We start from the raw sequence: 21,104 nt of genomic DNA on the forward strand, positions 1-21,104 counted from the left end.
CCCTCTGTCGAGGGAGAGAGGGTTGGTGTTCCGGAGCAAGCCCACGTTGGGTCCCCCCAAAGAGCGGTAGAGATCCCTGGCAGGGGTGGAAAAGTCTCCTGCCGGAGGGCCACCAGGGGTAGAGCGTGGACGCTCCTCTAACAGCAGCTCCGAGTCCATCTTGTCGAGCTGATCCTCACCTTGGCACTGAATTCGGTCCCTGACAGCAGAGGCAACGCAGGCAAGGCGGCACCCCTCGCGGCCCGTCTCGCAGTGGGGAGACAGTTCCAGTTCCCAATCCCCGGTACCGAGAAAGTCACCTGCAACTAGACAGCCTAGTCACCGGCAGGAAGCCCGGCACCAAAGGTGCAGATCCTGGTCGCCCTCATGGGAATGCAGAACCCGGTCAGTGGAGTTGGGTTCAGCACCGCAAAGCTCCTGGCAGCACCACTCCCGTTCCCATAAGGGCAAACGGCACAAAAAGTCATCTGTGCCGAGACAGCGTGTGATGACATCGAGCTCTTCGGAGTGTGCGGCTGCTTGCTGGCACCAATCGCAGAGGTGGAGGCGGTCCTTGTCATCCTCCACGTTGGAGGCGGCGAGAGGACAGTCCCCGGCATGGAGTGGCACCAAGGGCTGGAGGCGAGCTAGGCACCACAGCTCCGCTGGCTCGTGGTCCTGAAAGGGCAGCTGTAGGGACACTCCTGGGACCAGCTGACACCCCCATGAGACTCCTCAGCTGGTGCCGCAGCCAGCCCCTGGTTGGCCAAAGGGTCAATGGCAATGGCCTTATTGGGGCCCATGGGGCGTCCAGATGGGACGGGGCCATTGTCCGTCCTATCAGCGGGGGTACAGTCTGCGCCCCCTGCACTGGACGAACCCTGTAAACACCATTCCTCGAATGAGGAATCGGACCCAGGGGAGGGACCCTCCACAGGTGCACCCAGTCGCCAGGGGGGAGTCCTCCTCTCCAGACGAGGCAGCCTCCAGGGACCACATGGCGCCACTGAGGGACTTCAGGGCACACCAGGAGCTGCTTAAGAGGGTGGCCTCTAATTTAGGGCTAGAGGTCAAAGAACTAGTGGAGGAAGAGGATACCCTCTTCAACGTGCTGTGGGCAGAGGGCCCAGCAAGGGTGGCTCTGCCCATCCATGACAGAGTCCTTAAAATTGCCAAGACCCTGTGGCAAACCCCTGCCTTGGTCACCCCTACATCTAAGGGGGGCCAAGAAAAAGTACTATGTCCCGGCCGAGGAGTTTGAGTTTCTGTTCACCCACCTGGCCCCAGGAACCCTGATGGTGGATGCAGCCAACCAGCGGGACAGGCAAGGGTATTAGGGGTCCACTCCCAAAAACAAGGACAATAAGAAACTGGACTTGTCTGGGAGAAAGGTTTATTCAACTGCAGGCCTGCAGTTTAGAATTGCCAACCACCAGGCCCTGCTGGGCAGGTACAGCTTTAATTTATGGGACTCCCTCAGACGGTTTGCTGAGGCTTTGCCCCAAGACCAGGCCACAGACTTCGCCACGGTCCTGGATGAGGGGATCACAGTGGCTAGGGCGGCACTGCAAACATCCAGCGATGCTGCAGACTTGGCGAGTGGGGCAATGGCCTCCACCATTGCCATGAGGCGGTGCTCGTGGCTGGAGTCCTCGGGGCTGTCGCAGGAGGTGCAGCAGTCCATTCAGGACCTCCCCTTTGACGGGTCAGACCTGTTTTCAGACAAGACTGATGCGAAGCTGCAAGGCCTTAAAGACTCTAGGGCCACGCTTCATTCCCTGGGCCTGTACTCGCCCCAGGCTTCTAGGCGGCAGGCACGGCCCCAGGTGCAGCAGCAACCAAGGCCCCCGCCTAGGCCCTTCCAGCCCCACAGGGGCAGGGACAGAAATAAGGGGTTTGGAAGGCAAAATCGGCCCCCTAGCTCGTCCTTAGCCTCCCAGCAAGGGCCCCCCCAAGGGGCTGGGCAATCGAAAGGGGCAATTTTGATGGTGCGCCTGAGGGTGGTGCCCCTACCATCTCCCTGGATCTGCCCCGACCCTTCCTGGACAGATTAGGACCCTTCTGTGCAGAATGGGTAAGCATTACGTCGGACCGTTGGGTCCTCGGGATAGTCTTTCAGGGCTATGCCCTACAATTTGCATCACCACTCACCCAACAACCCTCCACGTCCCTCTTCAGAGATCCCTCTCATGAGCAACTCCTCTTGCAGGGGGTGGTTACCCTCCTCAACCTGGGAGCGGTGGAAATGGTCCCCCAAGACAAGAAAGGGAAGGGATTCTATTCCAGGTACTTCCTCATTCCCAAGGCGAAGGGGGGTCTGAGACCCATATTAAACCTGCGTCGTCTAAACAAATACATCAAACGACTCAGGTTTCGCATGGTCTCCCTAGCCTCCATTATTCCTTCTCTGGATCCAGGAGACTGGTATGCCGCCCTCAACCTCAAGGATGCATACTTTCGTGTGTCCATCCTCCCCAGCCACAGGCGTTTCCTCTGTTTCATGGTGGCTGGCTCCCACTACCAGTTTAAAGCCCTGTCCTTTGGCCTTTTGTCGGCCCCCAAGATGTTCACCAAATGCATGGTGGTAGTGGCTGCCCACCTGAGGCGCAGAGGTGTGCAGCTCTTCCCTTACCTGGACGACTGGTTAATCAAGGGCAGGTCCAGGTCCCACATGCAGGACAGTGTGACCCTTACTTGCTCCACATGCAGCAGGCTGGGACTGCTCAAAAACGAGCAGAAATCAACACTAACCCTGGTGCAGCGCATAGAATTCATTGGGGCCACCCTGGACACTTCCCAGGCCAGAGCCTTCCTCCCACAACCTCGGTTAGAGGTTATGGCAGCGATTATCGCCCAGCTGCACCGGTGCCCCACGACAACAGCCAAGCACTGCCTACAGCTGTTAGGCCACATGGCAGCCTGCACGTACGTAGTGAGGCTGGCTCGCCTGAGACTCAGACTGCTTCAGGTGTGGTTGGCCTCGGCATACGTGCTGAGCAGTCACCCTTTGGACCGGGTGGTCACGGTTCCCCCACCAGTCCTAGCCTCCCTAAACTGGTGGTGGACTCCCAGGGCAGTGATGAGGGATGTCCCTTTCAGAGACCTGGCCCCGTCGGTCACCCTGATCTCCGATGCCTCGCATGGGGAGCCCACATCAGCGTCAACCTGGGCACTCAGGGGCTCTGGACAGGGGAGGAAAGACACCTGCATATCAATGTAAAAGAGCTCAGGGCCATTTGACTAGCATGCAAGATGTTCCTCCAATTCCTGACGGGCAGGGTGGTGCAGGTGCTGACGGACAACACCGCAGCCATGTTTTACATAAACAGGCAGGGGGAAGCATGCTCCTTGGCCCTCTGCCAGGAAGCAAAGTCTATGGGACTTTGCCGTGAGGCACGACTTCCATTTGACTGCCTCTCACCTCCCGGGGGTGAGGAACAACAAGGCGGATCACCTCAGCAGGTCGTTTCTACCCCTCCGCGACTGGCATTGCACTTGCAGGTCGTGACTTTGATCTTCCGCAAGTGGGGTGTTTCCCAACTGGACTTGTTCACGTTGTCCTGGAACAAGAAGTGCCCGAGGTTCTGCTCACTCTGGGGTCGCGAGCCGGGTTTGATATCCGATGCGTTCCTCATCAAATGGACTGGGACCCTCATGTATGTGTTTCCACCCATGCTGAGCCTGCCCAAACTTCTCTCGAAAATCAAGAGGGACAGGGCGCATGTGATACTCATCGCCCTGGCCTGGCTGAGACAGCACTGGTTCAGTATGCTGATGGACCTGTCGATCGCCCCGCCCCTGGAGCTCCCGAGATGGCACGACCTTCTCTCCCAGGATTGTGGTCCCCTGCTACACCTGGACCTGGACTCCCTGCACCTCATGGCCTGGAGTCTCTGTGGCTGATGGAGGGGGAGAGAGCCTGCTCGGTGCAGGTCCAACAAGTCCTGCTAGACAGCAGAAAACCTTCTACATAGGTCATGTATTGGGCTAAGTGGAAGCAGTTTACCTGCTGGGTGGAGTCCCGGGGTATTCTGCCGAGCCTCTCTCCTATCCAGGCAATCCTGGAGTGTCTGCTCCAGCTAAAGCTTCAGGGTCTGGTGCTGGCCTCCCTGAGAGTCCACCTGGCGGCCATTTCGGCCTTCCATCACCTGCTAGAGGGAAGATTGCTGTTCTCCCACCCCATATCGGTCAGGTTTCTCAAGGGGGTGGAGAGGCTTTATCTGCAGGTCTGTGATCCAGTGCCTCCCTGGGATCTCAACCTGGTCCTCTCTAGACTCACGGGGCCCCCCTTTGAACCCATGGCTTCATGCCCTCTGCTCGTCCTTTCATGGAAGGTAGCCTTCCTGGTGGCCATTACCTCAGCTAGGAGGGTCTCCGAGATTAGAGCCTTGATCTCGGAGCCCCCTTATACTATATTCTATAAGGATAAGGTACAGTTGAGGCTGCATCCAGCCTTCCTGCCCAAGGTGGTCTCCCAATTTCATTGTAACCAAGATATTTTTCTCCCTGTGTTTTTTCCCAAACCACATGGTTTGGAGGAGGAGAGGAGATGGCATTCGCTGGACGTGAGACGAGCCCTGGCCTTCTACATCAAGAGGACAAAGCCGTTCTGGAAATCGACACAGCTCTTTGTCGCAGTGGCAGACCGGATGAAAGGATCACCGGTCTCCACACAGCGAATCTCCGCATGGATTACATTCTGCATGAAGTGCTGCTATGAGCAGGCGAATGTGCTGCTTCCGGGTGTCATCACAGCGCACTCAACCAGAGCTCAGGCCTCCTCTGTGGCCCTCCTGGAGAGAGTGCCCCTGCAGGACAACTGCAAAGCCGCCACCTGGTCATCAGTGCACACCTTCATGTCCCACTACGCCATCGTTCAGCAGGCGAGAGAGGACGCGGAATTTGGCAGAGCGGTGCTGAGGGCAGCTCACCAGTAATTCCTACCCACCTCCAAAGTTATTCCTTGTTAGTCATCTATAGTGGAATGGACATGAGCAAGCACTTGAAGAAGAAAACCAGGTTACTTACCAGTAACTGCTGTTCTTCGAGATGTGTTGCTCATGTGCATTCCACAACCCACCCCCGTCTCCGCTGCCAGAGTTGGCAGAAAGAAGGGACTGAGGGGCCATAGGGCTGGCAGTGCCTCATATACCACAGCATGTGCGCGGGACTCCAGGGGGCGCCTAAGCTGACCCTACAGGGTCTGATAAGGGGAAAAAAGTTCCGGGAACCATGCACGGTGGCATGCACTCACCTATATTGGAATGGACATGAACAACGCATCTCGAAGAACATCAGTTACTGGTAAGTAACCTTGTTTTCTAAAGATTTCAGCTCACCTCTACTTCACTTTGATGGTTAGGAGTTCTAACCAGCATGCCACAGTTATTTATTATGTGTATGAAAGTAGTGTCTACAGGCTCCAATCAAGACTGAGGGGCCCTATGGTGCTAGGTGCTGTACAAATGTAGAATAAAACATGTGCTGCCCCAAGGAGCTCACAATGGAACTAGATGAGGGGAGTATGACTCTCCCGCTCTGACAGAGGGGGAAGCCTGACTCTCTGGGCTGCCGACTTAACTATCTATCTGTGGTAGGTTTGCTGACGTATCCTCACTGAATACCCCATGAGTGACACTAGTGCACTTTGGCTGGGATTCTGTGTTGTGTGTCCAGGAAGTGCAACACAGATGCTACAACCAAAGGGGAGTGGAGGCAAAGGTGTCTTTAAGCCTGCATTGTGCTCTCTCTATGCTGGGATTTTCTGTGGGCCGCTGCGGCCACCAATGTAAATTAGAGCAACCAGGATCTGCTCTGCTTTAAGGTTCCACCCCATGGGTGTCTATGGGCAGAAATCCACAGCAGCCTAGATTCCTGTAGCATATATACTAGGGACTCCCTGCCCATCCTGGGGCCAGAGTTTTCAAGGAAGCCTGTGTAGGGCTGCCTATGGGAGCTCTAGGCTGTGCCTGCACTATGGGAACTCTTGGCTGGCTGGCTGCAGGGCTTCCACAGAGTAGTGTACAGAGGCTTTAGCAGGAGTCAGATTCCCACCAATGAAATCAGTGGCATTACATTGGCTCCAAATGTAACGCAAGGGTGAGCCAGCCCCTTGGCTTCAGGCCCAGTTCTGAAGCATGGGTCAGAGGTTGCAGGAATAAATATGTTGAAAAGTGCTTCCCAGAACACGAAGATATAATCCTGGAGCAGTTCCTGAAGTGATCCCCAGCTGGGAGGGAGATTATCTGCAGGATCTCACTCAGGGGCAGGGTGCGATTCCAGGAGACAGCAGGTGACTCATCTTGACAGTAACAAACAGGTGGTTATGTCATTTAAACTCTGCTTTAAAAAAAATGAATGGCAATGGAGTACATTATAGTGCAGACATAGGGCACTTATGAATCAGAAGCTCTTATCATTAACGGTACATTTCAAATAAGCAGCTGCTTTAAACCAAAGGTTTCTGTTGTAGTATCAACAAAAAAGTGATAGTTATTCTCACTCAATAACTCTCGTGTTGCATGCACCATTTCAGCTGCATTGATGTGAGGAACGGGGAGAAATCATTGAGAAATGTCCCTACTGCAGACAGAGCCTACAGGACTAACCTGGAAGAATCAACTTTCCCATTGGAGTCAGGGAGTTTGAAAGATGTCATATGATAAGCTCTATTATTTAAACACAGACACACAAACAAAAAAGAACAAGGAGAAGTGTGCAATTTAACAATTGCTTTAATATCTCTTGAATTAACTACCGGTATATACATTTGCTAGCATTTACCGTATTACAACTTGGAAATGTGATTTCTAAAGTATTATTGGGAAAAACTATTTTTCCAGTCTTACTTTTCATCAGCAAAATGTCTAGATAGCAGCTTTATGTGAGGAGCTATTCAGAAAAGTGATTCTGTAAATACAGCATTATAGAGTTCCATGTTTATTGCTTATCAGTGACACTATATCAGATTTGCTCAGTTTACAAATAAAATATATATTTTTCTTCCAATTGCTAGCTCAGCAAACTAAGTCTGGTAGCTGAAAGTCAGTCTAGTTCTTTTTAATTCATCCTCAACAGTAGCCTTGACACTTCAACAATTGCACATAAAGTATACCTGGAATACACTTTCATTACTGGTGAATTTAACCCATTAGTTTTTCCTTTTTCCTTCATATACTTTTTTTCCCCACAAGGTGTTAAATATTCAGTGGCAATATATTCTTCAGAAGTGAAAGGCATCCGGCTATGTAATGTTTCGTTAACTATCAGGGATAAAATGAGTCAGAACAACGCTCCCTTATAATTCACTTACTTTATTTTAACGAAAATTCATGAACCCTCCAGATTCAAATAATATAGTTACATAAAAACCACCAGGATAATAGAAATATTCAAAGACATCTAAAAGGGAAGTGGCAACCAACTACAGCAAGGGATTAATTACATGCGCTGTATTTGGGGGCCATATCAAATTAACAGATCTCATGGTATTGTAATTTTGAGGAACATGTTTTAAGTAGCAAGGCAAAGCTGCATATGCACATCTCTCCTCTGAGTGCAGACAGTGATAACAAAGACAACGTACAAAAAGAAAACAACGGAGAGGATGCTCAGGGAAGCCCGAGCTCTGCGGCTCTTCCCATTCAGGTTCTAAGTCAGAATGTGTTTAACTTTAAGCATGTGCTTAAATTCACCCCATTCAGCAAAGCACTTGAGTACATGCTTAAAGTTAAGCATGTGCGTAAGTGCTTTGCTGGACTAGGTTCTCAGTGAAGTTGTCCAAGTTAGTAAACACATGTCATGTGTATAGAAGGGAAAATTTGTTTTAGATTATGAACTCACTGTGTTTGTGCAGACATTCAGGGAACTTCAGCCACTATGAAGACTGTACACTTGCGCTTCTATAAATGTAAATGACATTTTTCGTCCTCTGAAGCAATGACACTAAAAGATTAAGAACACTTTATCTGAAAATAGATTCTCTCAGACATCCAATTAGCCATTCTCTTTTCTAATGAGATAGCTGATAATAAGATCTTATTAATAGGTTTTAGAAATCAAATTACAACAATTAGCTAAAGATAAAAAGAATGGATTTTAAAAATTAGTTCCCTTGACTGAATGTAGATATCTTTCCAAATTCTTTGTCTGGTGCTAATCAATAGTTTAAGGCATATAGAGTTATTATACCAGTTTTTAATGACTGCCATACCAGAATCAAGGATCTACAATATAAAATCACAACTCTTAGACTGAGTTACCTGAGTTGCCAGTTTAATCTTTAACAGTATAATCCTTTAATCCTGCATTAAAATCTATCCCCACCACTTCAAGAGGCCCCAAACTGGCTAATAAAATTAAATTAAATTGAAATAATTGTCATATCTAATCTGTGCTAATAGGATCTGAAATCCTTACCAAGCCAAAAAAAAAAAAAAAAAAAACCGCTCCAAAGCAGAACACAAAAGGAAGTGCAATACAATGTTAAGAAATCCAATTGTAAGCATTAGTGTACAATGCGGAAGTTACAAAAAGAGCAATACATTGATCTGACTTCTAAAAGAAACAAGAAAACAAAACCAACCAGTACTCAACGGTACTTGCAGGTAGAAAAACAAACTAATCAGCTTTAACTCTCACCTGCTAAGAAATATCTATATAAATCATAATACTACAGGAGTTATTGGAATTAACATTCATGAAATATGGTGGTGATCATTTCATCAACCATAAGTGTATAGGGGTGGCAACATACAGAAACAATTCAAGTCCTTAGCATATAGTTTTTACACGACACAGCTCTCCATTTTAGAATTATCCCTTGAATTAAAAAACACCTTGTAATTTGCTGCTGCTGCTGCCTCTGGTTTCTGCTGCTGCTTTGTTGTGCAGAACTGAAAATTTGGTACCAGCTTTTACCTGACTGTGACAAGAAAATAAACAGGGAGGGGGAGAAAAACAAACCAGAAAAGGAAAAAATGACAGGAAGCGGAAAAGGGAATGAGAAAGTCTTTAAATGACCTGGACTTTCACATTTCTATTTTAAACCTTCTTTGTTTACATTCCAAAGGGCCAATTCAGCCCTAGTATAAGTGGGTGCGGAAGTCAATGGAGCTGCATTTATTGACACTAGGGCTGTAGCACTACTGTCATATTATTAAAGTGTGGGGGACATAGAGAAGCTGGAGCAGTATTTGTTAATTTCCTGGAGAGCACTCTAAGAGCCACCCAAAGATCTTAAAGCTGCTAACTAAGATTGATAGAGTGTCACATAGATTCAAGAAAATGAGACTGCACCACTCACAACTACATGCAGAGGAGTTGATGTAAAATGTATTTCCAAGCTGGAGAGTTACTGTGTTTAGAACCAGGAAAAAGTGAAAAGAATGTGGTATGGCTAAAAATAGAGGGGGCTCTGTTCCCTGGCTTTCCACACTAATAAATCTTGGAGAGAAGAGCAGCAGAAAGCAACACTAATTGACAGTGTAGAGATGGACCCATGCAGCAAAGATTGGATCTACATCTGGATCCACATTATCTCCAAGTTTGAAGAGACTAAAATCCAGTGTTCCAGTTCAAATTCCTTGCACAGAGGCATGTCCAAACAGGGACATTCTTAACTGGATCTGAACTTCTCAAAGATCTGAGGGGTTTGGATTCAGATGCAACCTGGGCCCACCTCTAGTTTAATAATATACAACATTTCCCTTATTTCTCTCTTTCTCTCTTTTTTTTCCTGTATCCCTGCTCTAGGAGTCTGACTTTAGGCAGCCATTTCTGAAAAACTTAGCCATTACCTCCTCCCCCCACCCGGGCCTCCGGGACTTTCTTCTAGCTGGTCTGGCCTGGGAATGCGGTTTTACTCTGAACCACCCAGTGGCTTCGCAGGACTCAGGGCTCCCAGCTCTGCTGGAACCAGCCCTGGAATCTGAACTTCCCTGCAGTTCTCAGGAGTATTTTATATGCAGCTTTTCCTGCGGGGACCCAGCTCCAAGGGAAATAAATTGCTTTGCCCAAACTTGGGTTAAGAAGTCACAACAAAAAGCAACGGCCCGATCTCTCCAATCCCAGCCCAGGGGCTTTCCACAGGAGGAGCTGAACATTAAAAAACAAAATACCCAGCTAACTTAATGACGTTTCAAAACGAAGGCAGAAAGCCCCTTGGATTTAAAACAAGGCTTTCAAGGGATATCGGTGGGGCGGGGGGAATACCTGCGGCTCAGGGAAGGCAGGATCTGCCTGGCGATCAAGACAGCGGGGGCCCCCAGCTACTCCTGTTAACTGCACTGAGTGGCCGTGGCCGTGCCCAGGGGCAGCTCCAGTCCAATCCCATCCGCGCGGCGGCCGCGGCTAGCGATCGGGAAGTGAAGGCTCCTCCCCGCGGCCCGGGTGGGGTGGGAAGCCGAGCCCCAGGCGGGATCTGGGCAGATATATAAGGCGGCTCGGGTGTTAGCCCGGGGGCTTGGTTGGCCTTTCACGCGTCTCCCCCCATGGCTCAAGGCGACTCGCCGCTGCCCCAGCAGCCTCCCCCGCGGCTGGAAGCGGCCTCCCCGGCGCAGCCCGCGGGCGAGCCGCTGGCCGGGCTGTGGACGGCGCTGCTGATGGGGCTGCTGGCCGCGCTCCTCGCCTGGTTCTGGTACGGCCGGGGCGGGGAAGAGCCGCCCGCGGACCCGGAGCAGCGGGACACCAGCAGCCGGGCCCCCTGCCAGGAGCCGCCAGCCGGCGCCGAGCACCGCGAAGCCGGGCCGGAAGCAACAGGTACCGCCCGGGGCAGGGTGCGGCGCCGCTCCCGGGGCACGGGCAAGGGGCGAGCCGGGGTTTTCCCCGCGCCCAGGGGCGCTGCCGACGATGGGTGAACCCCGGCCGCGGGGCTCTGGGGCCGGGCCCGGCCGCGCGGCGCAGGGCAGCGGGGAGCCGCCCGGCCATTCCCCTGCAGGCAGGGCGGGTGCCGCCCCTTGGGCTGGGCACTGGGCAGGCGAAGCGGGTGCTCGCTCCTCGCCCCGCGACTCTGCCTCCCGTGGCCTTGTCCCCCTCCCTTGCCGGCGCTCTGGCTTCTTCCCCGTGCCCGGAGCTCGGGGGGGCCGGGCCACCTTCCCCTTGGGCTGCTGCAGTGCGGCGCTGGGAGGGAGCCAGGCGGCCGTGGCGCAGAGCGCAGGCCTGCCCTGCCCTGCCGGGCGCTCGGGGCGGGGGACCCCACCCGTCCTCTACTAGTGCCCAGCCCGCTCCGTGCTGGGGGGCAGATAGGGCAGCGGGGCTGCAGAGCGGTGCCGGTGCCCATTCGCCTGGCCTCTGCCCGGCTAGACAGCAGGGGGGTGAGGGAATAACTCTGGCTGGCGCAGCTAGCAGTCGGGGGGGTGGCTCGGCGCTGCTGGCCCCTGGCTGTGCACGAGCCCTGCAGCCTCTGCGCAGAAAGAAAAAAAAAGGCTTTGCTTGGAAACCAGCTGCGAACTGGCTTGTGTCACGCCTCTGCAGACATGGTGGGCCAGGCAGGCGTGCTGGGGCTTGGCCCCAAACAGCTCTGCTGCTGTAACACAGAGATCACTGGGCTCCCCACTTTTGGGGTGGATAATCTAGAGCAGCTCAATTCTGGACGTGGGAAGCGTAGCTGACCCCCTTGACTGTGGCCCTAACAATCCTCTAGACGAGGGGGTCTCAAATGGGGTCCTGAGGTTATTATGTGGGGTGTCATGAGATGTCAGCCCCCATACATGCCAGTAAATATCACCCCCCCCACATGCCAGGCTATCACTTTTGGGGGGGGAGGTTGTCAAAACCTGAAATATTTTCAAAGGGGGTCCCAGCCAAAAAAGTTTGAGAACCCCTGCTCCAGAACACTTCTGTAGCCTGCACTTCAAAAAAGTCCCACAACCAAAAAACAAATCTGAAGCCACTGGAAATTGGGAGGGTTTGGCATTAATGGGCTAGAGATGATTTCAGGAACCATATTTCTGGCTAGAAAACCAAAAGCATGGCAGGTGGGAGGGGCAAACTCTAGTACTGCTAACTCATGCATGTGGTAGGAAAACCTTCTGTGGTTTTGTATAGTAAATAGAACTATTCAGTGCTTCTGGACCTGCATGTCAGACAGGTTTACTTATCTGTCTGGTTGTGAATACATGACCCTTGAAAGTCAAAAAGGAGGGGACTCCCACAAGCACAGTGGGTGCTTTGAACTTTCTGAGGCTACAGCTGTGTAGTAAATATATTGATTTGCAGAGGTTTATGAGGTGGTGTGGCATGGAGTACTGGTCAAAGTTTGTCCTTGCTCTTTAAGACTTGATTACTGAATTTGTGTTGTATGAACTCTTGCCTAATGTAACTGTGGTACCAGGGATGTGTAACTTGCATTAATTATTAAAAGAATTGTCTAGCAAATCCAAACAGCAACATCTAGAAACTAACTTCACTCTTGTGAGTCGTGAACACTTTCAGTTGTCTAACACTGAAACTAAGAGGCTTTCTGTCTGGTTAACTAAATCTTTTAATATTGTGTTTTTAATTAGAGCCTCTCCTGGAAAACAGTGACTGTGGCCTGTTGGAAACCAGGGCCAGTGTCCTATCCAGTCCTCCGGAACCCATAGAGAATCTGGCAACTACACCAGGAAGTGAACAGGTCTCCTCTCAAAGTGATGATGCTCCCGGAGAATCTCCTGAAACAGAATCACTGGTCAAAGAACCTACCACTCCTCTAATGAATTACAGTGAATTCTTAAGAAGTGAAACTATTGGTTCCTCTACAGCAGAATCAGAGCTACTAAAGGTACAGGAGGGTGAGGCACAGTGTATGGACTCTTTGGCAGAAGCATCTCCTTCTAGTGGTGTGCATGAAGACAAAAATGAACTGCCAGATCAGATACTTGAGTGTCAGGACTTGGTTGATCATGAGGATTGGGAAGTTGTTCCTGAACATTCAGCCTGGGGAGATGCTAGTAAAAACAGCAGTGCCGATGACTCTGACGCCAGTGTCGGCCAAGGCAACAAAGAATTGGAGCAGGTAGACTTCCTTGAGGCTGATTCAAAAGCGAAGAGGGTTGCAGCTGTGCCCCCAATGCCTCAGAATATCCATGTGAACTTCCGTGTGCACTACCTCACGCACACTGATGCTCAGCTGATTGCTGTCACTGGTGACCATGAGTGTCTTGGTCAGTGGCACAATTATGTACCACTCAAGTGTGACAAGGAGGGGTTCTGGTCTGACACCATTATCTTACCAGCAGATACCAAAATAGAGTGGAAGTTCATTTTGGTGGAGAATAGGAAGGTCACACGTTGGGAAGAATGTAACAACAGAACCCTAATAACTGAACATGAAGATAGAACAGCCCATCAGTGGTGGGGATATCATTGAAAAGGTTCTCAGTGGAAGCTACTGACCTGGCAAAGAAGATGCTTAGACGAAGCACAGGGGCCTCTAATTTTATTCCAGTTTCCAGTAGAACCTTCTCTGGACTGTATACCTTAATGTACATCATATACCAATCCCTGCTAGAACTGTCTGATCCACAGATCTTTCCTCTGCTAGAGTAGCAATGGCTCTAGGAAGGGATCCTCCATGTGAGAATACTCCTAAATTGAGGTCAAACCAAAATCTGTCTCATTTTGAGGAGATGAAAGCAAGAGCAACACTTCAGACAGCTCCTTGTGTGAAGTTAAATCATGACCCTAAATTTCACTTTGTATGAGGGTCAAGGGACAGTGGGATGAGGTTTTTGTACGACTGGCTTAAGGCTTTTAAGAGGAGGTGTAGCTAACTACACTGCACTGGTGGCTTGTTATAAAATGTTTTTAATTTATTGTACTGTACAAGTAAGCAATAAACTTAATATATTTTCAGATTGACAGTCCTTCATGTTTGACCCTTTGACTTAACCTGCGTGGTCTGAATAGGTTAATTCAGAGTAACTGGACCTGCTTCCTTCTAGGTGCTTTGCACCTTCTGGAATCAGGCGTCTTTCCTGCTATAAAGTCTCCTCCTTCTTCCTCAGCCTCACTCTGCTACCTGAAAAGGAAATAGTTGGCCAGCCTGAAAGCTTCGATTAGCAGGGTGATCTACAGAAGGCCAAAGTTTGGAAGCGACCACCTGACCTGTTTAATAAGTAACTTTCCTCTCACTGGAACAGGTAGGGGTTTCCAAATGAACTTTGCAATTGTTATCTTGGGTAATGGGAAGGGAAAATCAATCAGCAATGTTTGCACTTAAACAAAACAGAGGGAGCACTCTGCTGCTTTGGAAGCTAATCAAGGCTGGAATGTCTCTTAAACACTGAAATCATTTAGTTATACTTGGGTTTAAAAAAAATATTCTTTTCTCACAAATGGTCCTTCTGCCTGGAAGGATCATTTGGGCTTCTGATGAGAAGCCCTGGTACCTCTAATGTTCTGGCACTTCGCTGCTGCAGTTGGCACCTGTTCTCTTGTCAATTGATTCTCTAGCGTAAAAAAGGCTCCTAGCGTTGTTAACCCAGCTAGAACAAAGCATGGGGTGGCCTTCTGGTTTGGGAGGTGGGAACTGCTATTGGCCAACTGACTCTTCTGTTTAAGATTAAAATCTTTCCATCTAGTACCTAGAATTACCTATGCTATGCAAAGGACTGTGGCTTGTGGAGTATACTCGTCTACAGCTGAAGGCTATCTGAGCAGACTTTCACTTCATAATAACATGCAAAGGTGTGTTGTAAATTCTGGGTTACTGCCTGGGCCGGTCTCCTCTACTGAAGCAGACTTTCTTGATTCATGAGCTTTCACCTTAAGGAGAAAGGGGAGACACTCTAGCTAGCTAACCAAGGCAAAGTTATTTTTCCACTCTCTCCAGTCCCTATGAAAAGCGCACTTTCAAAAGATTCCTGGTCCTAGGCAAATAGAATGACATTGCCCTAGCTACACCGAGTGTGACAAAAGACCTCCCTGGGAGAAGTAAGGTTGCAGCAGAATGAGGAAGTGAATTTTCTGGTTCTTATGAAAGTTAGGCTGAACCTTTGCTTTCTGCAAACTCAGAAATTCATACCTTCCTAAGGCTAGAAGGGACGTATGGGCCCAAAGAATCAAAGGTGTTGAAATCCTGTCAATGTCCAACATTAAACAAGGTTTGGGATTTGGTATACAGAGCTCATAGCCTGCTTAGTACCATGGCAACACAGGATTAAATATTTTTAACCTTTGTTTCTTTTCCCTTTAGTTGTAGAGTTTTTGTACAAGAAGATACCCCTTGTTTTGACTACTGCTGTCTAAAAGACAGAGTAATAACTGTCCTTTTGGGTGGGGGGAGAAATTAGTTGACACGTGCTGTTAAATGCCAATCCTGTTTCCTAAAAGACCAAACGAGATAAACACACACAAGCAGGGGAAGAAAAGAACAGCAAAGTGGAAAAAATAAAAATACAGCTTCTGTCCCTCATGTGGGCTCTCACTTGCAACCTCATTGCTGGGAAAACACAGGCATAGTACGTGATACCATTGGCCACACCAAGACCTGGCATGCTTTGTAACAGCACTGGCTGTTCAGGGCATTGCTTTTAGCTGCCTTTCTGATACCTGGCTTATAGTAGGGTTGCAAAATAGGCTTGGCTTGCTAAGCCAGACTTGCATTAGAAAGTGGGATAGGAAAGAGGAGGAATAAGATAAAGGAAAAAGATACGCAAAAGGGGACAGAGGGTGAGAATCTTACACTCCCAGGTGGTGGTTGGAAGTCAGTGGGAGCCAGTGGAGATGATGTCATCTGGGTCCCTCTCTTGGCTCAGTGTGGTCAGGACATCTCAGGGTTTGGATGATGAAGGCCCAATTGTTGAAGTAGATTCCATGTTCTCGGGAGACAGTGGGCCTGGCAACTGTGATGATAAAGCTCTCTGCAGCAGTTGTTGGCAGACAGCTGCTGCTTCTGCTAAAGTTCCCTTCCTCCCAAGTATTCCCTTTTTAAGAACCCTTAGAGGGAAGTGATGGGTGGAGCAGCTTATCCTCATTATTTTGTCAACCAGTAAGACCTAATTTCCAGCACTAATAGTGTGTTAAGATCACACTAGTAAACAAGAAAGTGTGGAACTGGAAATCAGTGACCCACTAATAGTCACTGATTTGCAGTTCCACACTTTCTTGTTTACTAGTGTGATCTTAACACACTTCTTGAATTTGGTCTAATTCATTCTTGTCTCCCTTTTCCCATCAGTGTTTGTTACATGGGATTGGAGCCTCTCATAGACTTTATCCACTTTCCCACAGTTGAGCACAGAAGGGTAAATTTGTAGGTCCAATTATTACAACAGGTACCAATGCCATTTAGTCTGGACTAAATAATTAGGTACTTCGGGGGGGGGGGGAAAAGAGTGCAGGATCAGAGCAGCCACTTGAGTAATGGCTGAAGTAATAGCTGCTAACTGGTACTTCTTCAAGGGGGAACCAGAAGAACGAGGCTGTAGTTACGACAGAACTATCTGCAGAACAAGGTCAAACTCTCACACTGGGATGACTAGCTGAGGCATGGCAACAAGTTTCTTTGCTGCCCTTGTGAGTCTTGAGGCATGAGGAATCTGATTCTAAGAGGGACATTTAATAGTTTTAGGTGCTTGATCTGTTAGCATCCAAAAGACTGTCCTGGGAAAAGCTCCAAAGTATAAAATGAGGCAGGGCTTGGCTTGCCATTGGTAACTACTGTCTCTTAGGTATGTTCTAGAAATGTTTTTCTGGTCTTTGCGGGAGTGCTAACTACTTTCACAGGCAAAACATGTTGCCTGGGCTGAAGGAGGAGAGCCCTTGGAATGGTGTTTCTCTTGTATTTTGAGAGGGCTCAGGCTTCCTCCTGGGCTAGCTGCAGCACTACTGAGGATTGACTGATGGGCATAGGCTGGAGCACAAGTGAGATAGCTGCTGTTTACCTTCACCTCTGCGGAGACCCCTGGGGAGTACATCTGGTTATTTCCCCAGCAGGGAAAGGCCCAAGACTGCCTGTTCCAGCTGAAGAAGGTTGGAGATCGGTTTTATTCCAGTGCCTATCACAGGATGCCCAAGTGGGTGTAGTTAGATTTCTGAAATTGGGGTCCATTTGCCAAGAGGTGAGTCAGCCAATCCCCTCGATGTGGGCAGGATCCTGCCCCACTGGTGAGTTTGGACAGAAAATGAACTTTCCTTAATACTGCAAAATAGCTGCTGCTTGTATCCGTTTCAGGTACCTCCTTGCTAGTTGATGTAGTAGATCACTGCTGTGATGCTGGTCCAGATCCTCACTGCTTTCCCCTGAATCTCTTCCTGCAAGGGTAGTACCCCCAACTTTTTTTTTCTTTTCCACTACTAATGTAACTGCCTGGAGCGCCAGTGGAACTGTGTGGGAACCTCTTGTGAGGGCTGGGACCCCTGTGCCAAATGGGATTGCAGGGTAGCTGTCTGGCTTTTCAGGCTGGCATCTGTTCTCAGTCCACAGAAGGCCTTGAGGTGGTCTGTCCCTCCGGAAGCACATGGAGTCTTCTCTCAACTTTGAGCCTTGTCTGGCTGCCAGGGGAAGCTAGAGCCTTGCCTGTAGTCTCCGTTCTTTGAGGGTGTGGGATGGGTAGGCCATATCTATAAAGGAAGACCTGATTTCCCCCCCACCCCCTGCAATCTGAGACCTCTTGTTGGTCCAGAGGACGTGACACCTAGCTGAGTTATCAACATCAGTGCTGTCTGCACCCCTCCTGAGATGGTGGTTCGGCACTGACTCAGAAGTTGGGAAGGGGGCAGCTGTCCCTTCCTGCAGATGGCAAAGCCCAGCCCTGTGAAGAGGCATGCTGACTTTTGGAGGGAATCCATGGCTCTGGGTAGATGTGGGGCTTTCATTAGTCAGGCTTCGAGATATAGAGTCATCTAATGTTTTCTTTGCCAAAGAGCACCTGATACTACCTCCTGTCCTTTGTGAAGGCCCTGGGAAGAGATGGTAGGTAGAAAGGGAAGTTATCAAACTGAAAGTGGCCTGGAGCCGGGGTGAAGTACAGGAATTTGTGATGCTGCTGAGCAAGGGGGATGAGAGTACATGCCCTTGATGCCTATGGGAGATCCAAAGGAAGTCCATGGAGCAGTGCTGGACTGAACTATCTACAGGTCTAAGTGGTTGTACCTCAGCAAAGCATCTGCTCCTGAGGGTGAACGAGCAGCAGTGAGCTTAACCTTTACAGAAAGGGTGCTGAAGTCCATAAAATCTCCTGAAGAAATCAAAGCACATAGCAATCCTCTTGAACCAACTTTCTGTTGCAAATACCTTAAGTGACCCCCTTGTGTGGGAGATCAGACATAACTGAAGATGGGGGAGCAGAGCTCATCTGGAGTAGATACCCCCCCTCAACCTCCCAGTCATTCTGGTCATCCCTTTAGGAAGCTGGTAAAATTGTCCTTTTGTCTTGGAGAAATCTGCTGCTTGGTGCTGGGATGGGTGGGGAAGATGTGGACCCCTACCTGATGTCCAAATAGGCAGTAGGAAGGAGGGAGAAGGGACCCTACTCTTGCTAAGAGATGTGGGGGAGAGGAGGAGTACCTGCTATCTCTTTCAACCCCTTGCACATAGAGCAGTGGTTCTCAACCTATGGGCCAGTCAGCACACAGCTGTGGCCCATGTGATATCCTCAGGGCCATACAGGTGTGTGTGTGGGGGGGGGGGAGCTGGAGCCACTATAACAGGTAATAACTGCATATGTGGCCCCCTATGGTAAACAGTTTGAGCCACTGACCTAGAGACTTTGGGTGGGAGGGAATAGAACAGATGATGAAAGTTAGAGTGTGTGTGTGTGTGTGTGTGTGTGTGTGTGTGTGTGTGTGTGTGTGTGTGTGTGTGTGTGAGGAGAAACAGCTGTGGGGAATGGGGTAGATCCCTAAGTCTGTTACATGCATGCATTTTTTGTTTGACTACCCAGAAGCCAAGAACTGTCAGTCATTTTTGTGTAACAAATATTGCAGGATTTGGGTCACTAGATGATATTTTGGGCTATTTTGCAAGTCATGAAGACAAAAAGTGTGGGGCCTGAGCCTGCAGATGAGGTTGAGTTTCTGCTGCTTCTGAGAGAATCAACCAAAGGGGATTGATTTATTTATTTTTAACACCATAGCAAAGTTTCTGACCCCAGACTTTCCAAAGAACATCTGCTCTGGGCTGAGGTTTGGATATCAAATTTCAAAGGGATTGACTTCTTTTTGGGAAAGCTATGGGTAGGAGGTTTGAAAATCAGGCTGATCACGGGAAGCTCACTTCAACTATTGAGCCGCTCTGGTGCACCATAACAATAATGTCCCTCTTATTTGTCGATGACTCTGCTTTTCTAGTGTATAAATAGAAGTCCCTAAAGCCTGCTAATCTGGCACCTTTCACCAGTACTAAATGCACTTAAATAAATAGTCTGGGTTTCTTGTTTGGGGTTAATGTAATTTATGTACATAGCCGATTCAAGGCAAAATTAACTGTTTGAGTAATGATGTAACTAGGTAATGGAGTCTTTGGTAAAAAAGCTAATAAATAATGAAAGTGACCGCTCCTCTCACAGGACACAGTTCAAGGGGAAAGGTAATATAGGAATCATTAAATATCCACTTGCAGGTCAGTGCATATTGTGTCAAGTTGCCTTGCAATTTTTAATGCATTGTCACTAATGTGTAAAATGGTGATACTGTGAATTTTAAAAATCATGTATAAAACAGACTCTTCAGTTTGTGAATGGATTTATAGGTACATTAGAAGCCTGTCTGAGAGGATTAACTGCAGTATTAGATTAAGATGTTCACCAGAAAGCCACTTAACCTCTACTAGAATAGACCACTTAATGCAATGATGAACATCTTTCAAATAGACACGAACTCTGGTAAGGAGTAAAGTCTCCTCAAAGGCTGAGAGGACAGTGTTCAGAAGACATGTATTGTTAATGATAAAGCAGGAAGGATGTAATCATGAGGGCTGTATGCTACAACTAAATTAATTTAGCCTTGTGCACGAATCAGGTTGAGGGACCACCAACACTGTAATTGTCACCCCTTTTTGGTAATCTCCCAGTCTGTACTTGGCTTCCCTCTCTGCCAGCCTGGAGGGGATTGGTAGAGGAGTGCATAGAAATTTAGAGCAGGAAATGGCAATGCATCTGTTCTTCAGATAAATGGATTTCCCTTTGAATGTGTTATGAAAGTTTACTTCCTCCTTTGCATTAAAGGCTTTGCATAGGTCATATAAGCCGTTTGGGCTGGGGGGTGCTAGACAAACCTATGTCATTTTAAGACTTTAAAACCTTTTCTTGTTAATTCTTGAGAATTAAATGAAATATAAAACAAGAACACAGACTAAAGGTACACCCACCTCATTGTTATAATGCTATCACTTAAGCTTTGACCTTAAGGTCAAAGCTTGCTGTCAGAGTTGCTTGTTGGGGGGTGGGTTGTATCTAGAGTCTAGATTATGACCAAGGCCTGTGAAACTGATGCTTAATATTACCAAGTCAGAAGCATCAACTAGTGAGAACAGGAGAGGCTTTACTTGTGAAGTTACTGTGGCTGATGATTGGAAGACCAAGTCTTTGAAAAGCAAAAAGAATACTAATCTCATCACCTGCAAACCTCAGCCCATAAAAGTGAGAATGGGCAGAGCAAATTTGCATGATTGGCCTGTCCTGAATAGTGTATCATACTAGCTTAAAACCCAACAAAAGTTTTAAAGTAAGTTTTACGGTGTGTGGTAATTTACCCACATCTGCAGAGCCACTCCTCCAAATAATATAGCTTTAAAAAATGAAATAAAAGTTAAGCATTCATCATGCTTAACTGGGTAATTCCTCTTCTTCCTCCGTTCACATAACCTTCTCTGCAGAACTATATCTAGGCTATGGAGACTACAGGGGCATAGCCATGTAGTATATAGCTGCAGCCTACACCAACAAAAAGAGTTTTTCTGTAAGTGTAGAAACACCATCTCCCCAAATGATGATAGCCACGTCGATGCAATCACTCTTTTGTCCATGTAGCTGTCTACATTGGAGGGGTTAGCATAGCAGAAACCAAAATCAGTGTGAGGTAAAATATGGGTATTATGATATCAAAACTAAGCTATGGGGGCAGACTGCACAATCTCTGTTTGTACTCCACACCCAGGACATCATCAAATTAATCTATGCAAAAAATGTCAAGTATGTAAGCAC

General features: G+C 48.6%; 1 protein-coding gene across 1 annotated transcript; it reads left to right on the forward strand.

The window, feature by feature from the left end:
* The first annotated feature begins 10,433 nt into the window (after positions 1–10,433).
* On the forward strand, positions 10,434–13,823 carry STBD1 (starch binding domain 1). The gene is made up of 2 exons (XM_067557069.1): positions 10,434–10,737; positions 12,483–13,823. Exons 1-2 carry the CDS (start codon positions 10,470–10,472, stop codon positions 13,325–13,327), a joined length of 1,113 nt encoding a protein of 370 aa, XP_067413170.1. The 5' UTR covers positions 10,434–10,469; the 3' UTR covers positions 13,328–13,823.
* The last annotated feature ends 7,281 nt before the right edge of the window (positions 13,824–21,104 follow it).

Source organism: Emydura macquarii, unplaced genomic scaffold (genome assembly GCF_026122565.2).
Source record: "Emydura macquarii macquarii isolate MOO-44397 ecotype Brisbane River unplaced genomic scaffold, CSIRO-AGI_Emac_v2 contig_1790, whole genome shotgun sequence".
Lineage (NCBI taxonomy): Eukaryota > Metazoa > Chordata > Testudines > Chelidae > Emydura > Emydura macquarii.